Genomic DNA, 23,111 nt, shown 5'->3' with positions numbered 1-23,111 from the left:
AGCCGTATCTTGTTCTGGGCCCCAACTCAAAGCCAGCAACTTTGGGGATGACTCAATAAATGGCCTAGAGCAACACGTCCAAATGAGGAACATATTGCCTCCAAATGCCTGGGTACACTGTGGCCCAGTCAAGTTGACACATAAAATTAACCATCGCATACGCTGACAAGAAGTATCTCTAAGATGCAGCACAAGAGGAAGTAAGGTACAGAACAGGTAGAAAATACTAAGCTATCATATGCAAATTTTTAAGTGGAGAAAAAATACATACACATACACAAATATAACGTTTATATGTGGATGAAATATATCTGGAAAGACATTTAAGAGCTAGTAACAAGTTGCTAGGGGAAGAGAATTGAAGAACTGGGAATAAATGTGAGAAAAACATGGAAGGTATTATTCTAGTCAAAAAAGAGAGTACTTTTTGAATTTTCAAATAAAAACATATTCAAGGACAACATACTATAAGGAGAGGGAGGAATATTTAAAGTACATGAGGACATCTCAGAATAAGAGACAAAATGTCTCACACACACAAATTCAAATTCCATTAAAAACAAAGCTGTTAGCACAAAGCAAACCCTTTGATTATAAAAGTTTTCCAAGTCCACTTAGTTCAGGACATAACTGATTCAACAAAATCTGAATCAAAATTGATTCAAACAAAAAAAACATATTACATTTAAATGGGAGTTCCCTGTAAAAGATTGTACCTGAGATAAAACGCTACAGTACAATTTTTGCATCTCTTTTATCTTTTCCTTTTTTGAAAGCTGGTCTGGTGGCAGATCCTCTAATAAGGGAAATTGCTTGATGGAGAGATGAGTGAGGCAAAATATGGAGGTGAGATTTGACAAAGATCAAGTTGAGGGAAGGAAGGAGGGGGGTTGTCCTCATTGGTTACAGCAGAAATGTGCTACTTACCTTTCTGACACCAACTTGGTATGTAACTTTGGAAATTTGCCATCATTGTTCTTTCTATGGTTCATTTTATCCCTCAGCCAAGCAGGAGTCCGGTCTTCTAGTTTCTGAAGCCACTTAACTCTTTACTGAGTCAGAAGTGCGAGGTACTGGAAAAATATTATGCATATTTCTATTTGTCTCCAATACTTTTCAGAGCTAATCTCAGGATCACAACTTGTCATCAATGTGACCCTCTTGCAGATTTAGCCAGAGTGTGTGATTCTTTACCCAAGTCTGAAGTAGTTCCTTACCACCCACCAGACTGCCAGACTGAGTGCCAAATTCTCAACAGCTTTTCATGAGCAAAGCCAAAGCAACAGCCCAAGAGATAGTGAGCAGATCTGGAAATCTGGCTTGTTGGGTCTGGGTGAGTAAATAAAACCTCCAAACAATTATGCTGTGAGAGAAATCTATTCCAGAACATTAAGACCACCCACAAGCATCAGTCTAGAGTTTTAAGGATGTGTCACTGGAAACACTACAGGATACCTCTGTTCTCACCATGGCTATCATAGGTCAAAAGCAAAAAGAATTAAGAAATAATAAAAAAAAATCTAACAATTACACTTGACTGAGGACAAGGCACAAATGAAAGAAATGACACGGAATCTAGAAGTCCAAACTCACCTCTCCAACACCAATGGCCATATTTTATTCAGAATGATTCGGAGCCATCACTTCTAGCTCCAGAAGAGATTATCAAAAGCAGACAACTGGGAATGGGAATGTTTGAGGAAGCACTAAACTTGGACAGAAGCATGTGTGTCTTCCTGGGCACAAGTTGTAAAAGCAACACACAGAGTTTGGACTTTCCCGTGGCACAAAGAACTCTGAGCAGGGTGCGTGATCAAGCTTTGTGATCATTCTGCTGAAGGTCAGGAGAAGAGCAAGGTAGGAGGCACGCAGATCAATTATGAGCCTATTAGAAGAAAACTGACTAGAGCCCAAACCAGAGCAATGAGTCTAAAAAGAAAGGATGGATTTGAAAAATATTTACAAAGTCTGTAGGGGATGCAGGAAGCCTGGAATCTGACACAGATGGAGCATTCACTCAGGACGGGCAGGTTTGAGGAGGAAAATAAATTCTAATTTAGGTTCACCCCAACCCGTAGCCCCATAACAGCGTCCACCTGTGTGGGTGCACAAGAAAAGTGACACTCCCTTAGATGAACCCTCTAGTCTGCCTCTCAGATCTGCATCCCTAGCCTTGGGGACCCTGATTTGAAGACATGACTTTTTTTTTTTTTTTTTTTTTTCTAACTGCTCCCTGATGGGTTCAGGCTGTTCTTTGCTTTCTGCAGCCTCCTGCTGGGGCTGGAAGCTTCCATCCTTTTGCTGCCAGTTCACAGCCCTGAGCATTTCTACCAACCCCCACACTGATGCTGCATCCTGAGTCCTCAGAAAGCCCATGTGGGGCCAAAGTCTCTTCTTTTGGGGAGGGATGGGGGATGGAAGTTTCCCCCTAAAAGCCAAGCTGGCCTCAGCATCCTGAGTCCCGTTCCCGCTCTCAATCCTACAAACTCTTCTTGTCCAAATGAGGTACCAAGGCCTGAGCAATGCCTTCGATGCCTGACTCTCTTATTCTGCTGTCTGATCAGTCCAGATACATTACTAGTCTGGATGGATACAACAATTGGAGATCTATTTTAGTACCATAAAAACTACAGCAAAAGTTTTTCTGGGTTCATATACAGTGTTCTCTCAGTTAACTTTCAGAATCTGAGTTTGCCAGCCAGGAAACACTTTAATTAGTTTAGTATAATACAAATTTGGCTTTTCGTGGCTATGCTAGTCCCACAGCCCTAATTCCATTAACAACTGGCTGGAGTGAGTAGCAGCCTTGCTCTCCATCCCGCCACAGCCACCTCCACTTCCCATCACCATCCTGGATTTTTCTTAAGTGTGCTAGGCTAGCTTCACTTATTCGTTCACTCATTTTTCTGGCCCCCTCTCTCCTCAAAGGTTTAATTATTGAAAAAAACTATCCCACCATTTATACCACGCTTTCATGTTTACTTACAAAGCACCTTCCCCCACTGACAACTCACAACATCCGCAAGGAATTAGTAGGCTAGAAGGGCCAGTGGTGAGGCGCGCGCACCCCCTGCTGGCGCCCCGGCGCGCTGTAGCCTCACCCCGCTCCCGCCTGTCCAGAGCTGGAGAGGAGGCCGAGACGCGAGGGCCCGGGCAAGGCTTCCTGGGAAATGTCTGGTGTGTACGTGTTACAACTACAAGTCCCGGTACGCACCGCGCTCAGCCCCGAAGATGAGGACACTTTCTGGTGACTCTGAATCTTGTCAGTGCCGTTGGGAATGCTGCACAGGCCTGATTCAGTATTCACAGGAGGTTTTGGGAGAACACAACTCCTCCGCTGGGTGCTCACAAACAGGCTTTGCTTCCGCGGCTTCCTCGGACTCGCTCGGTGTGGCGAATCTGCCGTTGCGGCACGATGGCTGGGCGCGCAGGGCCCTACGGGAAGCTTGTGGAATCTGCCGTGGGAAGAATGACGCCAGGTTTCTGGGGCTCCTATCGTCATGGCGGCCACGGCCCCCGGTACCGGGGACTCCGCGCCTGAAGCGGCGGCTTCCGCCGAAGCCCCGCTGCAGTACAGCCTTCTTCTGCAGTACCTGGTGGGTGACAAGCGTCAGCCCCGGGTCCTGGAGCCTGGGAGCCTGGGCGGGATCCCGAGTCCCGCCAAGAGTGACGAGCAGAAGATGATCGAGAAGGCGATGGAAAGCTGCGCCTTCAAGGCGGCGCTGGCCTGTGTGGGAGGTGAGGCGACGTGGGGGGCATTTAAGAGGCTGAGAGCTTGGAAGGCAGCGGGGTCCCTTTCCAAGAAGGCCGCGCACCTGGGAGGCGTGGAGCCCGTGGGCCTTGACCTTGACCAGTCTCCACCTGGTTCAGTGAACTCGAGCAGCGCGTCCCTAGACCCCAGTATTGTCTCTCGTCTCTGGAAATCGGGTCAGAGAATAGGTCCTGGGTCAGGGCCTTGGGGGTATAAGATGCTCGACCTCATTCATTCATTCATTCATTCGGTTTTAAATAATGATTTTTCAGCAAATTGTTACTGAGCAACTATCACGTGCCTGGCAGTGGAGAGACAGGGCGAGAGCCTTGTCCTCACGAGGCTAATATTTTAATATACATAGAAGTAAAAATGTTGAGAAGGAGCCTGGAGGAGAGTGCTGCAGACATAGGGAATAGTACCTGCAATGGTCTTGAGGTTAGAAAAAAACCCAGAAAAACCACTGTGGCCAGTGTGACTAGACAGAGGGGGAATGAGGGGGAAAGAAGTCGACTTGGCTTTTTTTTTTTTTTTTTTTTTTGAGGATTTGAGAGTGTAGGTGTTCTTCCTGTGTGCAGAGTAAAGAGGCTGACCACAGTTGCAGATGAGTTGCAATCTCATTGAGAATGAAAGGCAGTTAAGAAACGAGCGTGGTGAGAGTAACAATGTGAAGTAGGGTAGAAAGAAGAAGGAGATTTTTTTTTTGGTTGGGGGAAGGCCACAAGAGGAGGTGAGACTGGAGCCATGTCTTGAAGGATGAGAGAATGAGGGTATACAAAGAGGAGGGGAACTGTCATTTCAAGATGGGAGTGGAGGGAGGGGTTTGAGCTTTTTACCTGCAGGCATTAGGGCAGTAACTGATGATTTTTTAGAGGGTAACTGGTGGTAATGAGCATGAGGACTCAGGGTGGAGTGTGGCAAAAAGAAGAAAAGTCTGTAGATAGGGAGACCGAATAGGAGATTTGCTAGACTGAAGCTCTCTGAGACGTGGACTGGGTCTTTGTTCATCACTGTGTCAGATCCTAAAAAATCACTTATCTGTTGAAATGGTGGATGAATCTTTGGAGTGCTCCAGGTTGGAAGTGATAAAGGCCCTAGATTAGGATGATAATTGTGAACTTAGGGTTACAGTGGAAAGCAAAGAGCAGTCAGAAATGCCCCTGAAGTTTGGACCGAGAGTGATTGGAAAGAAGGAGCCTTAAGTAGGAGTCTGGAGGGGAGGTGCCCATGATTTCGTTGAACATATAGTGACCTTGAGGTGGTGAGAGAAGATTCATATGGAAATGTCCAGCAGGCTCAGGAAGTCAGCTGTGAACAGCAGTGTGGGGACTGTCATTTGGTAGCTTTGTGACCTTAGGGAAGTCACTTAACTTTTCTGAGCCTCAGTTTCTTCAGCTAGTGAAAGGAGAAAATGCTAGTATAGACCTAACAGGACTGTGAAGAATAAATAAGGCTGTGACTGTAAAGCATCAAGAGTAGTTGGCACATGGTGCTTACCAAATGACTATTATGAATGTCACCATCATCACAGGAGTGGTTTGCAAAGTTGATGACTGATACTTGGGGGTGACTGGTTCACATATGAGAGTGTAGAGAGAGAAAGAGGGTTAAAGACTGAATCTTGAGGAATGTTAGGAAATGAAAGGAGGAAGAAATCCAACAAGAGACAGAGAAGCAGCTGCCAGCAGGATAGATCCTGGATTGTGTATGTAGTACCAGGCAGGTGGAGAGTTTGTGAGGCAAGGAGGTAGGTGTTCCTTTCACTGGTGGCCATCCAAAAGGTGCCATTTGTCAAATTAAAAGTTAACAACAAAAAAAGTGCTGTTTGAGTTTGACCCTATTACAGTAATCCAGAAAACATGCCAAAGAAATCTTCATCTCTGTGTTTGTTTTTAGGATTTGTCTTGGGAGGTGCATTTGGGGTGTTCACTGCTGGCATTGATACCAATGTGGGCTTTGACCCTAAGGATCCTTACCGTACACCGACGGCAAAAGAAGTTCTTAAGGACATGGGGCAGAGAGGAATGTCCTACGCCAAAAATTTTGCCATTGTGGGCGCCATGTTTTCTTGCACTGAGTGTTTGGTAGAATCTGTAAGTGTCCCTGCCTTCTGAGAAAGCCTTGCCTGTTTCCATCGTACAACTTCTCAGGAGAAATGCTCTTAATGTTACTAGAAAGCAGATCAGAAATGTCCAATACTTGCTAGATTCAATTTCCGTTAAATAGTCCCTAAAGCAAACTTTTTGTGCGCTAATGATTGGGGCTTGCATTATTTTTTACTTGTTTTTGTAGGCTAGAAGTTGTAGGCTAGTATGTTAATAATTTTAAACATGAAACTTATTGGGGAACTTGAGAAGAGATTTTGATTACTTCTCAAATGTTGCCCTTGGTTTCAGTGCTCTAGGACCACCTTCAGGAAGCGTTAGTGAACACATTCAAATTTTAAGAACTATACTTTTGAAAAAGAAAAAGATTAAGTTTCCTTTGGGGAGGGACTGAATTAGCCAGCTTGAAACCCTGTTGTGTGTGTGTGTGTGTTTTTTTTTTTCCTTAATCATCTTGTCTGGCTTATTTCTTTGGCTCTGAACTGCTTTTCTCCACCCGCAGTACCGGGGAAAATCAGATTGGAAGAACAGTGTCATTAGTGGCTGCATCACTGGAGGAGCCATTGGTTTCAGAGGTTAGTAAACAGTTCCCAAACGGTTTTCTATGTGGCCTTGAACAACATGCTGAAGTTGACATTTCAAACATGAGTGTTCCAGGGACAGCGTAAGGCATATGCAAATACTGGATTCTCTTCCCTTCTGACAAGGAAATCATGTGTGCTTCTGTGTTAACTCAGTTTTGGAAACTTCTAGTATCTAGATCAGGATTTCTGATCCTTGGCATTGTTGACATTTTGGACCAGATGAATCTTTGCTGGGAGCGGGCAGCTGTCCTGTGCATTGTAGGATGTTTAGCAGCATCCCTGGCCTCTACCCACTAGATGCCAGTAGCATCCCTTAGTTGTGACAACTAAAAGTGTCCCCAGACATCACCAGATGTCCCTGGGGGACAGAGTCACCCCCAAGGTGAGAACCATAAATAGATCCAGATCTGTCTTAGAAAACTGCCCCCACACGGGAAATATGGGAGACTATCCTCACAATAAGTAACTTCTAGAGTACGTTGCTATGCAGGGTAGTAGAGAAGCAGAGCTGGGCCTCATGCAGCCCTGGAAGACCTGCTGTCCAAATAGTGGGCTCTGCTGAACTTTCAGCTCCATGCATTTCAAACAGTTAGCCTTTTTTTAAAATTACTATACAATTGTCACCTTAATTTTGTGTATAAGTTATCACAGTAATGTCTTTTTGCAGTTTAGGATTCTTAGATTTTTACTGCTTGAAAGCCAAATATAGGTGTTCTAGAAATGTTGGATTATCAGCTGTAAACAACGAAGAAAGAAACAGCTTCCCTGCCCCTTCTCCCTGTTGGTGTGCGTCAGTGACTTGACTTTCCTAACGGTCCCCATTGCTGGGCCACTTTTCAGCTGCTGTGCCCAGACTTAGCCAAAGCAAAAAGTCTATTTTCTCATTTTTTGAGAGGAGGGGTGATTTGCTATCATTAAAACCTGTTTTTACTCCTCAAACAGCCGTTTGTGATTTATAGGGTAACTCCTCCTTTGGTGTTCCCATCTCTCAGCCTTGTCAGGGCCTTTGAGAGGCTCAGATCCCTCCAGAATTGCTTTGATCACCTTCCCAGGAATTTATTCCATAAACAAATCAGGGTAACAGGCCATATGCTTTCACCTGATTCCAAGGACTGGTTCTCTTAACCAGTTTCATGCCTGTGAGGGGCTACTTTCATGAGACTGGAAATAGTCATTCTTTAGAATGAGAAAAGTGAAATGAACGTACAGTTAGATAAAAGCACACTGGATCAGATTGTGTGCACAGTGTCATCGAAGTCTCCCAGCTCTCTGCTAAGTTGAATGACTTAGAACATGATGGTTTCTTTGCATCTGTGGGTGTACAAACTTTTCCCGAATGCAGCCTGTACTGGCATCTCTCACCACAGGTAATGTCATCTCTGTTTGCTTTACAGCTGGCTTAAAGGCTGGGGTCATTGGTTGTGGAGGTTTTGCTGCTTTCTCTGCTGCGATTGATTATTACCTACGGTGAGAGCAGTTGCCTCGAGAAGGACAGTGCCAGCCCAGGATCAGAGCTGTTCTGTGGAGGGCAGTTTCTGCTCTGCTCCAGGGCACTGGCTTCAGACTGAAGACATTGGTTTTTCCTTATATAGTTGGTGTCATGCAGGAACCGCCTGGCTTCAATCTGCCTCCAGCCTCTGAGCGGCCACACTCTCTGCTCCTGGACTCCCCAGGCTATGTGTGGGATGTGTGCCATGCCAGCTCCTCTCTCTCACGGGCAGATCAGGAGTCAGTGTGTTGACTTGGAGGAATTGAGTTCCACAGAGGTTCAGTCCTGACCACATCTGGCCCCCTGGTTGTTCGGTGCTGTGGGAACAGAGGGCACTTTACATACCCTGGAAGCTCTTCTGTCTTGGACGTCCATGCAGTCATCCATCTCACACATCAGGGCAGGGCAAAGTACGTTTACGCCGTCTGACCAATTATGTCATTTTGTTTAGCATTCTGCTATCCTTGTTAAAAATATATATATTTATATTACAGTTTAAATGGTTGGTTTATTTTTATTTTCAAATTTCATAGTTCCCCAAAATGGTACTAGATGGCCCAAAGATTAATATCCAAAGGGAAACCATGAGAAAGCTCCTAAGAATTCTGGGAGTGTGGGATTCTCAGGGTCTGTACAGTAGTGTTATCCTCACTGAGATTGTTCCATTGGCCAGGGCCTTCCCCCCAAAACAGCCCAGCCTCGCCATGTCCTAGGATACACTGAAATTCCATGAATAACCCCTACCAGCCCCTTCTAAAAAACCCTCCTGTGTGCTGGCCGATAGGAATGCCTGTAGTCTGAACCACACGTTGGTGGTATGCTCTGACTGCTGGACCAGGCCCTGGTCAAGGACACATGTGAAAGGTCCTGCTGTGATCATCGTGGTGACTAAATCCCAGGAGCTATGGGCTACGATCAGACATTGTTGAGGAGCTGTTCACTGGCACCCTTTTTCTCTGGTGCCAGTGGTTTTTTCCCCCTTGAACACTTGTTTTTGAGTTGATCTGGTGGCCTTTTTCTGACAGTTGCAGCCCAGCCTCATTGTGCGCCACAGGCAAAAGCCCAGCCTTTTACAGTCTGGGTCTGCCGCAGGTGCCGCTTTACTCCAGTGCTTCGGCGCTGGGGTGGAGATGAACCTGGCTTTTGCTCTTGGTGACAGGCAGGTAGCTTGGTGGGGGCCGTGTAATTCGGGCCACCTTCAGCCAGTGGTAACAGCTCCTTTATTCTACTGGATAGTCATTCCTTTGCCTTCTTTTGGCTTTCTTTCCTTGTCTGTCTTCTGGCTTACCCACCCTTAACCAGAATTCAGACTGAGCTGAACCATCCAGACATCTTGAGTGTGTGTATGTGATAATGTCAAGCCCAGCTGGTGACACCTTCCTCTGCCATGTCTGCTGTTCCCTTGGAATGAATGTGAGTACAAGGCTCATGTCCTTCTATGGTGAATTCTATATCATGCCTGTCCCAGTCTCAGTCATGAGGCTCCACTGCTGCTAGGCTGGCTGGAGTATCCTAGGAGGTCTGAGAACAAATTTAGGAGCGTTTCCTATATTATCCCTAAATAAGTCATCAATAAGCACTTAGAGCAAGAGCAAACACTTGGCCTTGGTACCTGTTAAAGTGCTAGGATGTGCGCCCCTTCTGCCATCCAGTCTAGTGTGTGGGGTCAGATATGCTGAATGACCGAGTACAAGAGATGCTACACTCACAACTGCCTTGGAAAAGATGAACCCTCGGCTGTCAGTGGCCATCAGTACAATAAGCCAAGCATTGTCCATATTGACTCTTCAGTCAGGAGAGGAGATGAATAGTTTCCTGTTTTAGATGGCTAAGGAGTCAGTATGAGCTCATAAACCAAACACCGATTTTCAGAGACATCTGTTCCTGATCTCCAGAATAAACAGTGTCCAGTGGCTTAGGCTGGTGGGAGCCTATGTTAACCCCACTCACTCTCTAAAGGGAGACTGGGCCCTCTAGGGGACCTAGCTTCTCCAACAAGCAGATTAGGCAAAAGGCTGCCCCAAAGACCTGCCACTTCCAAGGAGAATGTAGCTTAGTTTATGTAAAATGAGCGTCCATTTGAATGGACAACTTCCTGCCACTTGTCTGAGGCATACTGATGGCCAGGTCCCTGGTGGGGCATTTGTATTTTGTGAAGAGAACTGTCTGGTGACTGACCTGGAGGCATTTGTGAAAGAGCAAGGAGAGGGCATGGGTTCACCTCCCCCAAAACTGCCACGGTCCCCACAGGCCTCAGGGAAGTGCAGGGGGTAGTTTAGGTAAATAGATTCTTGGAAACTCACATCTGGATGCAGCTGGAAGAGTTAAATATTTAGATTGGTGGTCTTCCCTGGACTCCTGAGAACACAAATGTCCACACCACAGGGCTGAGTTGTGTGCAAATGTTGGGGCTTTGCATTTTTTTTATTAACATTTTCCTCTTCACGTGGTTTACATCATTTTATAATAATCTACATAAGTTGAAACAGAACATAGACCAAAGAAAAATATATCCTTACCAACTTATTAAAGTCAAATATGAATGAAGGGTCCCATCCTACCTGTATCAGCAAACGCCGGCAGCCCACAGCCATTTCCAGCAAGGACAGGCACCCAGGATTCCTGTAGCCTGTCTGCTGGGCTCCAGTTGGCACAGCCTGCCCTCCTGGGCACAGTGGCTGGGGGTTCTGGGCTGCACAGTCCCTGTCTCTCAGGAGAACTCATGGGCTATTTCCTTGGTGCAGCTTTAGTCCAGGTCTGGTACCTGCCCCTCCCCGCTCTGGGGGTGGAATTTATAAATATTCTGAGCCTTTTGCATTTCTTAGCCCTTCCAGCCTTCCTCCTGTTCTCATATGGCCTAAGCAAGGTTGGGGACTGCAGTAGCTACCTGATGCTGAGAAGCAAACATCCCTTATTTTGGGGAGGTGGGAGACACTGTAATTAGCTCTAGCTGGGCCTCCAGTTCATTCCAGTCAGTGGCTTTGGAAGCCAAGACTTCCATGCCACACACCAGCTCCTGAGCGCCGAACTGACTCCAGGGATGGTCAGACATGGGGATCTTTAGACTCAGGTGGCATTCTTTCTCCACCTCCTGTCTCAGGGAGCAGGGCTCCTTCCTGAGCTGCTAATAGGCACCTGGGGGTCAGTATTTCCCTCCTCTTACGCATCTCTTTCCTCCAGCTTGCACAGAATGTGCCATTCTGCCCACGACTGGGCATCAGGTGTAAACAAGATGAGAAAGGGCCCTTCCCCTCACTGAGCAAGTGCCACAGCTTCTTTTAAAACAAACAGCCCAGATCTCAAGCTAGGGGAGCTGTTCTCTCCAATCCCAAGGGCCTAGAATCAGGTCTTTGTCACCACCGAGGAGAGCCAGCGAGCTGTGCACTGCGGCTCAAGCCCTTGCAGCCCCAAGTGACCGCCCTCCCAGGCCAATTGCCACAGGCCGGCCGCTGCTGCTCAGTGGGAAGAGACTGCGCTTTGGGGCTACTTCTCACTCCTTTCCAGACTGAGCAGTGGGTCTCAAAGTTGGGAAGGGAACCTGCTGATCCCTGAATGTCAACAACAAGGGTTCCCTGCAAAACCCAGTTCCCAGAGAGGACCGTGCCTGTGACTCCTCATTCTTCCCCAACTTCTAGAGTTTCACAGTTACCCCAAAAGTCTGCATCCAAGAAGCTGGGGGTAAGGAGGCAGCACCATGACGGCTGGCTACTGCTGGACTGTGCCTGCCTGTCCCAGGCCCTGGCGCACACGTGGCCGTGGGGGCTGCCCCATGGCAGTGCTTGGCTGTGGAGAAAGTGTAAAATCTAAGGCAAAGGTACCACGAGGTGCATGAGCCACCAGGAAGAGCTCCCCCCGGATAGAGCCTGCCTGTTTCAGGACACCTGTTCAGCCCTAGTAGTTGCCCTCCCAGAAGCCTGGCTCCCCTAGAAAAGCCACAACTCCTTGCTGCTGAGAGCCTCTGCCCCCCAACTTAGGACCCCCAGCGCCCCGTGGCGCTCCTCTGAACATCCAGCCTGTCCTGTTTCCTCAGTGGCCCGACTCTCCCATCTCCCCCGATTCTTTCCTGACCGCCGGCTACCATGATAGCAGGTCACTTGTGAGTCTTTACACTCAAAGGAAATCTACCACCAGGGTAAAAGGAACTGAAAAGCAGTAGAAGGAACAGTCAAAGATGCCTCACTGCTACTGGAGACAGAACAGATAAACCCCAGAAATGGAGGCTCTCAGGTGGGAAATCCCAGAAATCCATTCTCCAGCCTGTGCTAAGCTGAGGATTAGTGTGAGCCTGTCTCCTTGTCCGACATTTGCACAGGCGGCCAGGCAAAGCAGGTGCGCTTCCACGGGTGGAGGAGGGCAAGAGGGCCAGGGGGCGGCATCTGACCAGCCGCCACTGCCACCGCCACTGCCACCCAGGGCCTCCTCAGAACTTTCCAGGTGACGGATCAAAAACCAAGGCTGCACATGCATGCGGGCAGGCCGGGAGGGAGGAGAGGGTAGGGGAAGGCCAAGGGGAGGCTGCCAGGAGACAGCGATCTGGGAGCAGGGCCAAGAGAGGAGAAGCTGGCAACAGTTACAGTGCAAAAGAAAAGCCCTTGGACTGGACTCGGGAGGAAAGAAAGTGTTGGAGGAAATGAAAGAACATAGCAGGCTGTCTGTATGCCCGCACCAGGTCGGTCACTACCTTTTCTGCATGACAAACAGACGTAAAACAATTCCCGAACGGCACGGAGCATTAGACACAACTAGAGGTGCAGAGGGCAGAGCCCAGGGTGTGCGGTGAGGCTGGGGTCGGGGCAGCTGGCTTTGTACAAGGTGGCACAAAAGATGCGCGTCTTCCAGTTCTTGGTAATCTGTGTCCCTTGGAGTCTGGAGCACTGGGTTTGGAAGTTTTCTATTGTAGTCCTTCAAGTCTGTGTTGGGTCCCTGCTGGAGAGGCTGGCTCAGGCCACCTCCCCACAGCTGCTCCCACCTCAGGCTACACGTCGGTGGAGAAGTACAGTGTGTTCCGCTTTAGTTCTGCGAAGGAGATGGGGGGGTGCTGCAGGTAGTAGAGGAGGACCTGGACCTGTGGGAGACACGGGACACTGAGCCTGGGGCCCTTGCCCTGGAAGCCCTCCTCTGAGGAGAAATGGTCTTGGCGATGGGTTCTGTGTTGCTCCCCTCCCCCTCAGGCTGCCTGCTCCTAGCCCAGGGTGGCTGCCCATTTGCAGCAGTAGAGGGCGCTGCAGGGTAGTGGGTGGGGTGCCTGAGGCCACTTCCCCAACCTCAGTCATAAACTTCCAACCGGCTCCAGAGGTTGGCTTTGGCTTGGCAGCCCTGTTTTAGGTTGGACCCTCTCCTGGGTCTTGCAGGGCTCCCAGGGAAGCTTCCCGACCTCGGAAGCAGTCCTAGAGTTTCCAAGCATGAGGACAAGGCCCCAGATTTTTCCAGTACTGCTGAGCTTGCTTTCTGGGGTCCAGGCACTCCCAGGATTGCAGCCAGCACCCAGGACAGACAATCTCTGGGTCCCTGGTCTAGGCTCATACTTCTTGGTTTGGTCTTGGAGGGGCAGACTTTCCAGGGCCCTGCCTCCCTGGTGACATCCTACACACCATCCACCCAGCTGCTCAGGAGGGGAGAGGTGTTGGACTCCGAACTGTTTTCTCTCCACCCCTCGGGGGCTGGTCTCTCCCCTCCGCCTGCCACAGGCCCAGGCAGCGCTGGAGGTACCTGTGCCATGACATCATGGGACCAGATGTCGGCAGCTGATGTGAGGTGCGCTTTGCTCTCCACTTCTGAGGGTCTCAGTAACGTGGGGCCAAACACGGTAGCCAGGTTGTGAAGGGACATTTTGTTGATGGGTTCCTTCTCAGCAACCCTGAAAGGGAGGGAGAAAGAAGTCATTTCTGGCAGCCACTTGGGGCTCCAGACCATTGGCTGTTAACAGCTCCTGGAAGGATTCCCAGAGGTGGTCACCAGCCTCCCTCTTCTAAGGGGAGAGACCGCTTGGTAGGGAGCGGACTAAGCCAAGGGACCAAGTTCCCAGCTATGTTCCAGTACCTTCCAACAACAGATTCCCAGCCCCTGGGCCACCCCCTGAACTGATGGTAAACCGTCAGAGCCAGAAGGACCCACTCCAATTCCCATGCCTTAGAGTTGGTATTACTGGTCCAGGAACTTTCCCTATAATAATTCATGCTCATCATAAGCCTTTGGGTAGCTATATTATCATCTCCACTGTATAGATGAAGGAAGGAAAGTACAACGAGGTTAAGTGACTTGCCCAAAGTCACCCAGCTAGCAAGTGGTAGAGCTGGGGTCTGAACCAGGCAGCAGCCTCTAGAGCCCGAGCTCTTCACCACCCTGGGCGTTGCCCCAGGTCAGCCCAGCTGGGGAGGGTCCTGGAGGAACAGTCAGAGTGGGCGGGGCGGGCAGGGGCCCCAGCAGCAGTGGCTGACTAGGCCTGAGGCCCTGCCTGCTGTGCTGTGGCAGAACATCCCTAATCCCAAATGGAGCCCAGGGGCTGTTCTCCCGCACCTTTCCAGAAGGGTCTGCCTCATGGGACCCCAGAGCTTCCTCCCTTTGGGTCTTCCTCTGCTTCTCTTGCACAATAGGCCAGATGCTCTGTAGATATTTCTCCTGAGTGACAGTAGGGGCTACCATCTGTGGCTGGTGTCCAGGCAGGCTCAGTGCCACCCAACATATCAGAGAGGCCCTGGGCCTCCCCTAGTCCAAGGCAATGTTCCTGGGGTGAGACCTGACTGCCCCATGCAGCACCTCTCACCCGACTCCCGCTCCACCAGTGTTCCACCCTCCAGGCAGGAGCCATGGACGTGCCTGCTGGCTGCTTTGGAAACGGGCAAACACTGCCATGCCAGGAGGCAGCTGTGCAGCTGGCCCGGCCCCTCACCACACACACAAATACACACATACACACACACACACATGCCCCGGCCAGGGGCCCAGATGTGGGAACAGACTGTGCCCGATTCCCAGGGTGGAAAACCTAATGAATTTTCCCTTCCCACTCCTCTGTGTGTCCTCCCCACAGCGCTCGCCAAACTATTTGGGAACTGGTTGGGACTTTGGTTCTGGCCAAACCAGAGGGAAAATGTCTCATAATGGGAAAAACAAGACAGCAGCCAGGCGTTCCCAGGTCCCGCAGGCCCTCCAAGCCTGGCCTGGTCTGGCTCAGCCACTGCCGGGCACCTGGGCTTGAGGGCTCGTGGCCCCTCTCCGCCGGCTCCCCAGTCCTGGGTGACAAGTGGATTTAAGGGGCGCCCGGGGACTTTTCCTCCCCACTTACACCTGGGACTGGTCTGGGCTCAAAAGTGAGTGACAAGGTCACTGTCAGGGCTGGCGTCAGTTCAGAACTTTGCTGTAGGCGTCAACTTTAGCAGCTCTTAGTCTGACCCGGCTACAGAAGGGGCGGGAGAAGGCGGGAAGGGCCATAGTTTAGGATTTGGGAGATGTGGATCCTCAGGACAGAGCTGCTGCTAACCCCAAGTAAGTCCCTGTTAGGCTAGGGACTTGGATTCCCTGTCTATTAGATGAGGTGTGGGTCAACACCAGCAGGCTTCAAAGTTTTTGGACTGTGACCCATAGTAACACACGTTTTACATGATCATCCAGTACACGCAGCATACATACCGAACAGAATGTGCACACCCATTGCTCGCAGTGCACCCTGATGCTGTCTCTTCTGTTCCATTTAAAAAACACCAAGTGGACTGAATGAGCCACTCACTGTAAAATTCACCTATAGTCCTTGGCTCTAGCCCTACTTTCTGAGCAGTCTGGCCAATATTTGAGGTTGCCATTAGGATGCAAGTATTTCTCAAAACAGGAGAATTTGAATGCAAGATTTTGAAGAGCAAACTCTCACCCTGCTTTGGTGGCCCAGCAGAGACCAGCACCCATGAGGAAGTGCCAAGGATATGGGTCCCCCAGCGGATGTGTCCTCCCCAGCTGGAGCCTCCCATGGTGCCCTGCCCTCTTCCCCCGGACTCAGTCCCTGCTGTTGTTACCTTTTCAAGTGTTCCAGCAGGAAGAGGAAGGTGATGAGGTTGGGGTCAGGCAAGGAGCGGAGCAGGTGCATCATGCAGTTTTCCTTGGCAGCAGGGTCTGACAGGGCTGTGGGCAGAGAAGGGGCTAGGGTGGGGCTCGGTTCCCAGGTGGGGAGGCTCTGGCCAGCGCCCTGTGGTCAGGAGGCTGCAGGACCCTGAGGGAGAGGCTGCAGGGGGTCAGGGGAGCAGACCCTGCAGGGAAGGGCCTGGTACTTTCCCAAGGATGGACTATTAGTAGGTTCCTAAAGGAGGCCCCACCCACAACCTGTAACTCAGCCAGGAGGCTGGCTGGTGGGGAACAGACACCTTTCCTCCCCTCACTGCAGGGGCCTTTGGGGCTGGAGCCATTCCCCATCCCTGGTCTTGTAAGGCTGAGTTTAACACAATGATGCCATCAGTGCAAATATTCTCTCTTTTTTAAGCACCTCTGTTGCCAGAGCCTGACGGTGAGCAGCCTTCCATGGGCTCCTCATTTCCTGTAGTGACTGAAGCCCTGACCTGCCCCAGGAGAAGATGAGGGATGCGCCCAGACCTGGATTTGGCCTAGGTGATGGAGGCCAGAGCCCTGCCAGCCAGGGCCCTCAGCTTCCTCCCCACCCCAGGCACAGGAGAGATGAGACAACACTCCTTCTGGAAGTCTCGGGAGCAGCTGTGTCAAGCGCGCCCCAGCCCTAACCAGGCTTCTCCCTGGCCCCGGGGCACCAGCCCCCGACCACCCACCTCAAGGAAGATTTCCCTGGATCCTGGGTTTCTAAGCAAGGAGGTCAGTGTCCAAGGAGGAGGCACAGAGGGCAGCCCGAAGGGACAAGAGGGGAGAGAGGCTCTAGCCTCCGGATCAGGCCCCCGCAGGCCACACCTCACCCTCCAGGCCACTCAGCCACGTGACTGCAGTGCATTGGGTACATCAACAAGCAGGGGAAGCCACAGATCTCCTCTCTTGCTCTTTACTCTGCTGGTCAGGGAGGCCTGGCCCTCAGGTCCCCCAGGGCCTCACCGATGCCCTCCATGAAGGCTGGGTAAAGTCGGTCTGTGAGGAGGGGCTCGGGCAGCTCCCGGAAGTAGAGCTTGAGGGTGCCAGCAATGGCATTGATGTCCATGTCACTCAGCATCAGCAGGATGTCCTTGTTATCTGTAGGGGAGGTGGGAGGTCAGGGGTGGCGGGTGCCTCAGCCACCTCCCTCCCCGACACAGCCCTCCACTGGGCAGGTAGCCATTTTTGTCCCCTATCCATCTTAAGACAGCCTGCCTGGGGTACCCTCCTACTACGTCTCTGGTCTGGTCTCCCCAGGAAAGGCAGGAGGATGTAGGAAGTGCCTGCAGGTGGTGTGTGACTTTAGTCCGCGGGGGTGGGAGGGGGCAGCATAGTTCATCATCCAGAGTCCTGAAGCCACGTTCCTACCACATGTCACACACCCTCCTTCCAACTGGAATCTCCCTGCTGCTGAGCCCCTCCTGGTAAGGCACTGCACATTTTTTGTACCTAAAATCATGTTCTGACAAAGCCTCAGCTTCCAGGTGGTGCAGAGGAGCCATGTGCCAGCATGTCCCCAGCTCCCTACCCCAGGCTCCCCAGACACGTCTGCTTGACAGCTTTCCAGGGACACCCACTGGGCCCCCTCTCATTTCCCACAGAATCAGCACTGCCCGGCCAGTTCGCACGTCCTGACTACTGGGGGTGCTGCGGCTGCAGCCTGACTGGCAGGATGGGGCAGGGGTGGGAAGAACCAGAAAGGTTGGGCCCCACCACCAAGGAGTTTTCAGTCAAAGTGAGAGGCAGCAATGCCCCTCCCAGAGGGCACTCAGGGCCCTGGAGAAGGTGGGGCGCCCAAGCCAGCCAGCCCGGGCTCAGAGCCCTTTGGTTTTGGTATAGCCTGCCAGGCACTGGGGACCTAGCAAGAAAACCAGGAACAGACTCTAGAGTCAGAAAGATCTGAGTTTAAATCAGGCTCAAAGCTTATAAGCTGGGTATCCTAGACCAGTGACTTGACCCCTGTGAGGCTCAGGTTTCTTATCTGTAGCAATGGATGAGAGATTGGAGGGGAGGGGATGACATGAGAAGATGCAGGAAGAGGCCTCACCCAGGGACTCAGAAATGGTCCAGCCCACGCCACGCTGGACTGCAGTTCACAGACCAAGGCCCCTCTGCCAGCGGCTAGTTGGGACTCTCCACGGGGAAGCCTCCTACTTCCACTGTGCGCCCTCCCAGCCCTCCGAGCTTACTAGAGCACCCTCTCCCCGCCGCTGCCCGACTGGGCCTCCCAGACTCACTGGCATCAAAGACGGCCTTCAGCGCCTGGATGTCTGTGGCCACCCCTGATATCCGGTAGATGCCGACCTCCTCGATGCCCCGCTTCTCCACCTCCTCCACACACTGCCGGACGATGTAGGGCACCTTGGAGCGCTCCCGCCTGGCGGGGAGGAGATGTGAGGGGAGGGAGGGTGGATGGAGACCCCCAGTGATACTATATGTAGCCCCTCTCTGCAAACCTTGGCATCAGAGAGCTCTGGCCTCTGGGATTGAGGGGAGGGGGTGGCAGGAAAGGGCTAAGAAAGAGGCCATTGCCACCCCCACCTCCCACCCCCACAGCCTGCCCAAGGCTTGCGTGCTGAGGGACAGCAGGGGACAAAGGTGGGAGGAAGTTTTAGGAGATCAACCTAAAGACTGAAGAAAGAGTGTTCCTCAGATCAGAAGTCCCAGATTCAAATGCTACAGGGGACCCAGCAGGTCACCTACAGAGGGGGGTGGGCTGGGTCCTGGAGACAAGGGGAGGAGAGCTGAAGGATGCCCTTTCCCAGGGGAAAGCCACCTCTTAGCCTCCAGCCTGCCGCTGCCAAGCCAAGATGCGGGCCTACCATTGTCATACCTTCCCACTTACTATAAGAAGCCGACAACCGGGGATTTTCACATGCCTTCTCCCAACAATTAAGTGCCGGCTCATTTATTTCTAAAGCATTGTGTGAGGCAGAGGACACACCTCAGTGGGCCACTTTTGCCCTCCAGACTGGCTCTTGTGACTACTGAGCTGGAGGGTGATTGATGAGGGACCAGACGCGGGCAGGGGAGCCTGGACGGCGAGGCTGGCAGGGGCCCCGGGCGGAGCACCTACTTGGTCACCACGCTGATCTTCACCCCAAAGACGCCGGTCTGCTTTTTGGACGGGGTCCTCTTCAGGCTCATGTCTCGGCTGGTGAATTTCATGGAGAATTCCACTTTGATCTGTTTGGGGGCGAGGCAATCACAATCTCTCAGGACATGAGTGCCCCCCAAACACAGGGGCCCCCAGGATTGCAAACAAGGGCTGCCTCTGCCACCTGGGGCTCCCTGAAACACCTGCAGGGTGGGGGCAGGAAGGATGCGGGCAGAGGAGAGGGGAAAGGGGCTGGGCTAAGGGGGCAGGGATGGGACAGCTCCCCGAGGGTGCCAGCCAGGGGTTGGGCTGCCCACCCATTGTGCAGACCCTTCCAGTTCTCCGGGCTCACCCCATTCATCTCAATCACATCCGTGTGCCAGTTCTTGGTTTCAACAGTTTGTGGATCCAACTGCAGAGAAAGAAAGAAAAAGAATGTGAGTGAGAGAGAGATGACAGCTCAGAGACCAAGCCAGAGCTCTCCCTGCTGGTCGGCAACTGCCTGGAAGTTGGTAAAAGGTCAGGAAGGCAGAACTGGGGGCTGATGCTTAGCTTGACATCAGCCCTTCATGGGGCTCCAGCCCCTCGGCCCTTCCTGCCTGGCCAAGTGAAGGACTCCCCCTCAGTTCTGGGAAGAAGGTGGGTGCATTCTTAGGCATATTCGCCCACCACATCTCACTCACTCCTGACCCCACCCTGTGAGATGGGTATTATCATCCCATTTTATAGATGCAGAAACTGAGGCTCACAAAGCATAAGCAACTTGCTCAACTGCCAGAATTGGAGTTGATGGGAGGGTATGTAGCCCATGCACATGGTGCTGAACGGGAGGGGCTGCCACATAGATGTAAACTGAACCCCAGTTCTGCCACTGGTGACCTCGGGAAGGTTTAAGCTCACCAAACCTCATTTGTTTTACTCGTTCACTGCAGCCAGTAATAGAACCTGCTTGCTGGATTGTTGTGAAGACTCAGTGAGATAACCTGGGGTAAGTGGTTGGTTTCCCAGGAAGCAAACACTCTGTAGAGTGAGGAGGCCCCCAAACTGGGCAGGAACCCCAGGCAGGTGGGGACGACAGGGGAGGTCCAGGGGCATCCCTCACAGGCGACCAACCAGGACTCCATTCCTCTGACTCAGTGGCCTTCAAACTGTTTTCCTGTGTGCGTCCATAAAGTCACTTTGAAAAACAATGCACGCCCTGGCACATTTTAAAGTCAACACCTGAATATTTCCAAAGTAAGTTTAAATAGCTGCAAAGAATATAATGTCCAGAATAATGTAAATATTTACATCTTAAAATAAAACTGTTACATCATTCTTTTAAATGTATTCCATAGAATCCAAATACCATAGTGATTTGATACCCGCCATCATCCATTTAAAAAACACATAAGCAAGTTCTCCTTTCGCTTGTAGAAACCCAGCAACATTTCTTTTTCTCCTTGAATTTGTGTTTCTAGTCTATTTCTCCCAAAGAATTATGTCCTAGTTTGTATTTTTCTTTTTAAAAGTCTTTTATTCCTCACCCTATTATATTTTGCTTCAACAAAAATGTCTGTATAAATGGAAATGAAAATTTTCCTGAGACCACAAGACTCCAAATGTTCAAAGCATATCCTGGATTAGTTATTACAATGATTAACAGTACACAATAAAAAAGGTAACCAACACATTACAAACTTTAATAAATATTCAGCAGCAAAGAACCATTTTGGTGGAACTGCATCTCTTAATGAGGCAGGTAGAATATTTTCTTTCTATATACATATATATATATATATATATATATATATATATATATATATGAATATTATTTTTTGCTAGGGTGAAATGCATTTTAGCATCAGTACTGTTCTCTTTGGTTTGGTCTTTAAAGATGTAAAGGATGAAACATCTTGTTCACATAACTAAGTACATGGGGCTGAAAATAGTTTTATTATAGCAATGTTTGCAATCCTTTAACCTCTTTCTTCATTATTTGCCTTAAAGTACATATATACCTATTATCAATATTTATTTGAAATGATCTCTCAGCTGAGTTTCCATCACTTTTGTGGACAGAAAGAACCAGAAACCATGTGACTTGTGAAATGACCTGTAACCCAGCCATTAGTCTTCTACTTTCTCAACTCCTGCACAGCATTTCAAGCAGCCCCTTCGTCTGCCCCCCAGGAGGTCTGGCACCCTAGGCCGAGCCCCCCCAGGGAGCCGGAGGGAGAGGTGATGGTGCAAAGCCCTTCTCTGGTCGGTTGCTTTCTCACAATAGCACTTATAGGAGTTGAGGACCTGCAAACTGATTCCCTTAAAACTCCCCTGCCCACGCACCCCTGGACTGTCTGCACCCCCAGTGCAGAGCACTGCTGCGTTAACAGGCCCTCCTCACATTGGAAAGCCGGACCTGGGTCAGCTCAGGGGAGCTGGGTCCCAGGGCTTCTTACAGCTCGAGGTAAGTCCTTCCTACACCTTCCATCACCCACACACCAGCTGAGGACAGGGGCCACCCAAGACTCTGATGGGGTCTGGGGCCCTCATCTGGGCCCCAGCCCAGCCTTGAATAGTCAGTTCCCTGCCCGGAGGAAGGATGAGAACAGGACAAAGGGGGAGCAGTGTGGAGAGGACCGAGCACCCCTCGCCACTACCTCCTCATAAGAGGGAATCGTGTGGGACTCCCCGGCCTGCTGCCCGGGCTCTCTATTCCAAAGGACTCAGGACCAACTCCTCCTGGGTCACTCAAACCTTCCTCCCCTAAACTTTCTGTCCCAACCCTCACCGGGCCCATAGCACAGGCTGCCCCTTACAGGTCCTTCATCCCCTCCAGAATGCTGGGTCTTGGACACAGGGCCTGGGTCTGTCCCCAGCCCTATCTGCAGCAGTGGCCACCTGGAGCAGAGATGGCCATTGCTCCTTGTTGCCTGAGGCAGATGCTACCCTTGGGACACATTCTGGAGGGACCACCCCTTTTAATGTGGGTCTCTCCAGGCATCAGCATAAGCCTCAGGCCATCCGTGGTTCTGGCCCCCAGTGCACCTCCTCCTGCTTAGCCTCCCATGACCTGGCACCTCCTGGCAGCTGTCATGGACTGAGCCGGTGGTCCCACCCTGGGTCCTGGAGTGGCACGTGGATGTAGCCTGAGTGGGGAAAGTGCAGGGATTGAAAGACCAACCTGGGTCCAAATGTTCACTCTTCCACTCAACTGTGTGAATCTGGGCAAGTCACTTACCCTCCTGGAACCTCAATTTCCTCACAGGGGTGTCCATGCCTGCCTCAGAGAGTTGTCATAGAAAACAGTAACAGCGACTGATGTGCTGGGAGCACTTCCTGCAAGTCTAGCGCTGTGACAAACTCCATACAGACAGCATCTCAATAATCATCATAAATCTGTGAGGTTTAAGCCTTTCTAGCTGCTCCCATTCTACAGACAAGGACACCGAGGCACAAAGAGGATCAGGAATTTGCCCAGGGCCACACATCTAGGAAGGGAGAGCAGGAGCTCAAAATCAAGTCTCCCTGCTCACCTCTGCTAAACCTGCACGATCCCATGCACAGCACCTGGCTTGGCACCCACGCTTCTTGGCCACAGGTCAGCTGCTGTGACCATTATTTATCTAGAGAGGAGGCATGAGGCCTCCACAGTCTGGCACCGCCAGCTGACCTGCGTGCTGGCAGGCCGCCTCCAGTACAACTCTTCCATTCCTTCTCTCCCCATCGCTTCTGTACTAGCTGCCAAGTAGCAACACTACTTTTCCTGGGAGCATCTGAGAGGGCCTTAGCAGGCCCAGTCTCAGCGCTGCTTCCTCCAGAAAGGCTTCCTGGATAACTCCAGACCTCGGGAATCTTCAGTTCCCCTCCACCTTCCTGTTGCACCAGGACCCTTTTTCCCTGCACCGTTTATTGTTTCAGTCTGTCCGAGACCAGGTCTGGGTCAGGTGGCACTGTCCTGTTTTACTGTGAGTCCCACCACGGCCCTACGCCAGATCCCCTCTGCAGGTGCAGCCCTGGTACCTGTGTG

At 50.9% G+C, this 23,111-nt stretch overlaps 2 protein-coding genes across 6 annotated transcripts in view; one reads left to right on the top strand and one right to left on the bottom strand.

The window, feature by feature from the left end:
* The first annotated feature begins 3,455 nt into the window (after nucleotides 1-3,455).
* On the top strand, nucleotides 3,456-20,419 carry TIMM22 (translocase of inner mitochondrial membrane 22). 2 transcript variants are annotated; one of them, XM_045519010.2, is made up of 4 exons: nucleotides 3,456-3,738; nucleotides 5,648-5,844; nucleotides 6,359-6,431; nucleotides 16,397-20,419. In XM_045519010.2, the coding sequence occupies exons 1-4, from the start codon at nucleotides 3,501-3,503 to the stop codon at nucleotides 16,489-16,491; spliced, it is 603 nt and encodes a 200-aa protein (XP_045374966.1). In that variant the 5' UTR covers nucleotides 3,456-3,500; the 3' UTR covers nucleotides 16,492-20,419. The 2 variants fall into 2 exon arrangements, with proteins under 2 accessions (XP_045374966.1, XP_010956530.1); XM_010958228.3 differs by lacking the exon at nucleotides 16,397-20,419 and adding an exon at nucleotides 7,835-8,422 and having other exon boundaries at nucleotides 3,458-3,738.
* ABR (ABR activator of RhoGEF and GTPase) overlaps nucleotides 10,318-23,111 on the bottom strand; it is a 172,874-nt gene continuing 160,080 nt past the window's right edge. For all 4 annotated transcript variants that reach the window (XM_074343189.1, XM_074343191.1, XM_010958226.3 and 1 more), the window contains 7 exons: nucleotides 19,455-19,514; nucleotides 19,082-19,191; nucleotides 18,243-18,382; nucleotides 16,969-17,103; nucleotides 15,936-16,041; nucleotides 13,639-13,786; nucleotides 10,318-12,994 (listed from right to left, as the gene is read on the bottom strand). In XM_074343189.1, coding sequence (XP_074199290.1) covers nucleotides 12,905-12,994; nucleotides 13,639-13,786; nucleotides 15,936-16,041; nucleotides 16,969-17,103; nucleotides 18,243-18,382; nucleotides 19,082-19,191; nucleotides 19,455-19,514 — 789 coding nt within the window. In that variant the 3' untranslated portion in view covers nucleotides 10,318-12,904. The remainder of the gene's footprint in view (nucleotides 12,995-13,638; nucleotides 13,787-15,935; nucleotides 16,042-16,968; nucleotides 17,104-18,242; nucleotides 18,383-19,081; nucleotides 19,192-19,454; nucleotides 19,515-23,111) is intronic.

Source organism: Camelus bactrianus, chromosome 16 (assembly GCF_048773025.1).
Source record: "Camelus bactrianus isolate YW-2024 breed Bactrian camel chromosome 16, ASM4877302v1, whole genome shotgun sequence".
In the NCBI taxonomy this organism is placed as follows: Eukaryota; Metazoa; Chordata; class Mammalia; order Artiodactyla; family Camelidae; genus Camelus; species Camelus bactrianus.
Note: the sequence above shows the minus strand (reverse complement) of the source record. Positions and strands in the feature narration are given on the sequence as shown.

What these genes read in the sequence shown, in the direction of transcription:
- TIMM22 (XM_045519010.2), top strand. Translation starts at nt 3,501, where the DNA reads ATGGCGGCCACGGCCCCCGGTACCGGGGACTCCGCGCCTGAAGCGGCG. An exon ending in CTGAGTGTTTGGTAGAATCT is followed by an intron (nt 5,845 to 6,358) that starts GTAAGTGTCCCT and finishes CTCCACCCGCAG; the next exon opens with TACCGGGGAAAATCAGATTG. An exon ending in AGGAGCCATTGGTTTCAGAG is followed by an intron (nt 6,432 to 16,396) that starts GTTAGTAAACAG and finishes CTCTTTTTTAAG; the next exon opens with CACCTCTGTTGCCAGAGCCT.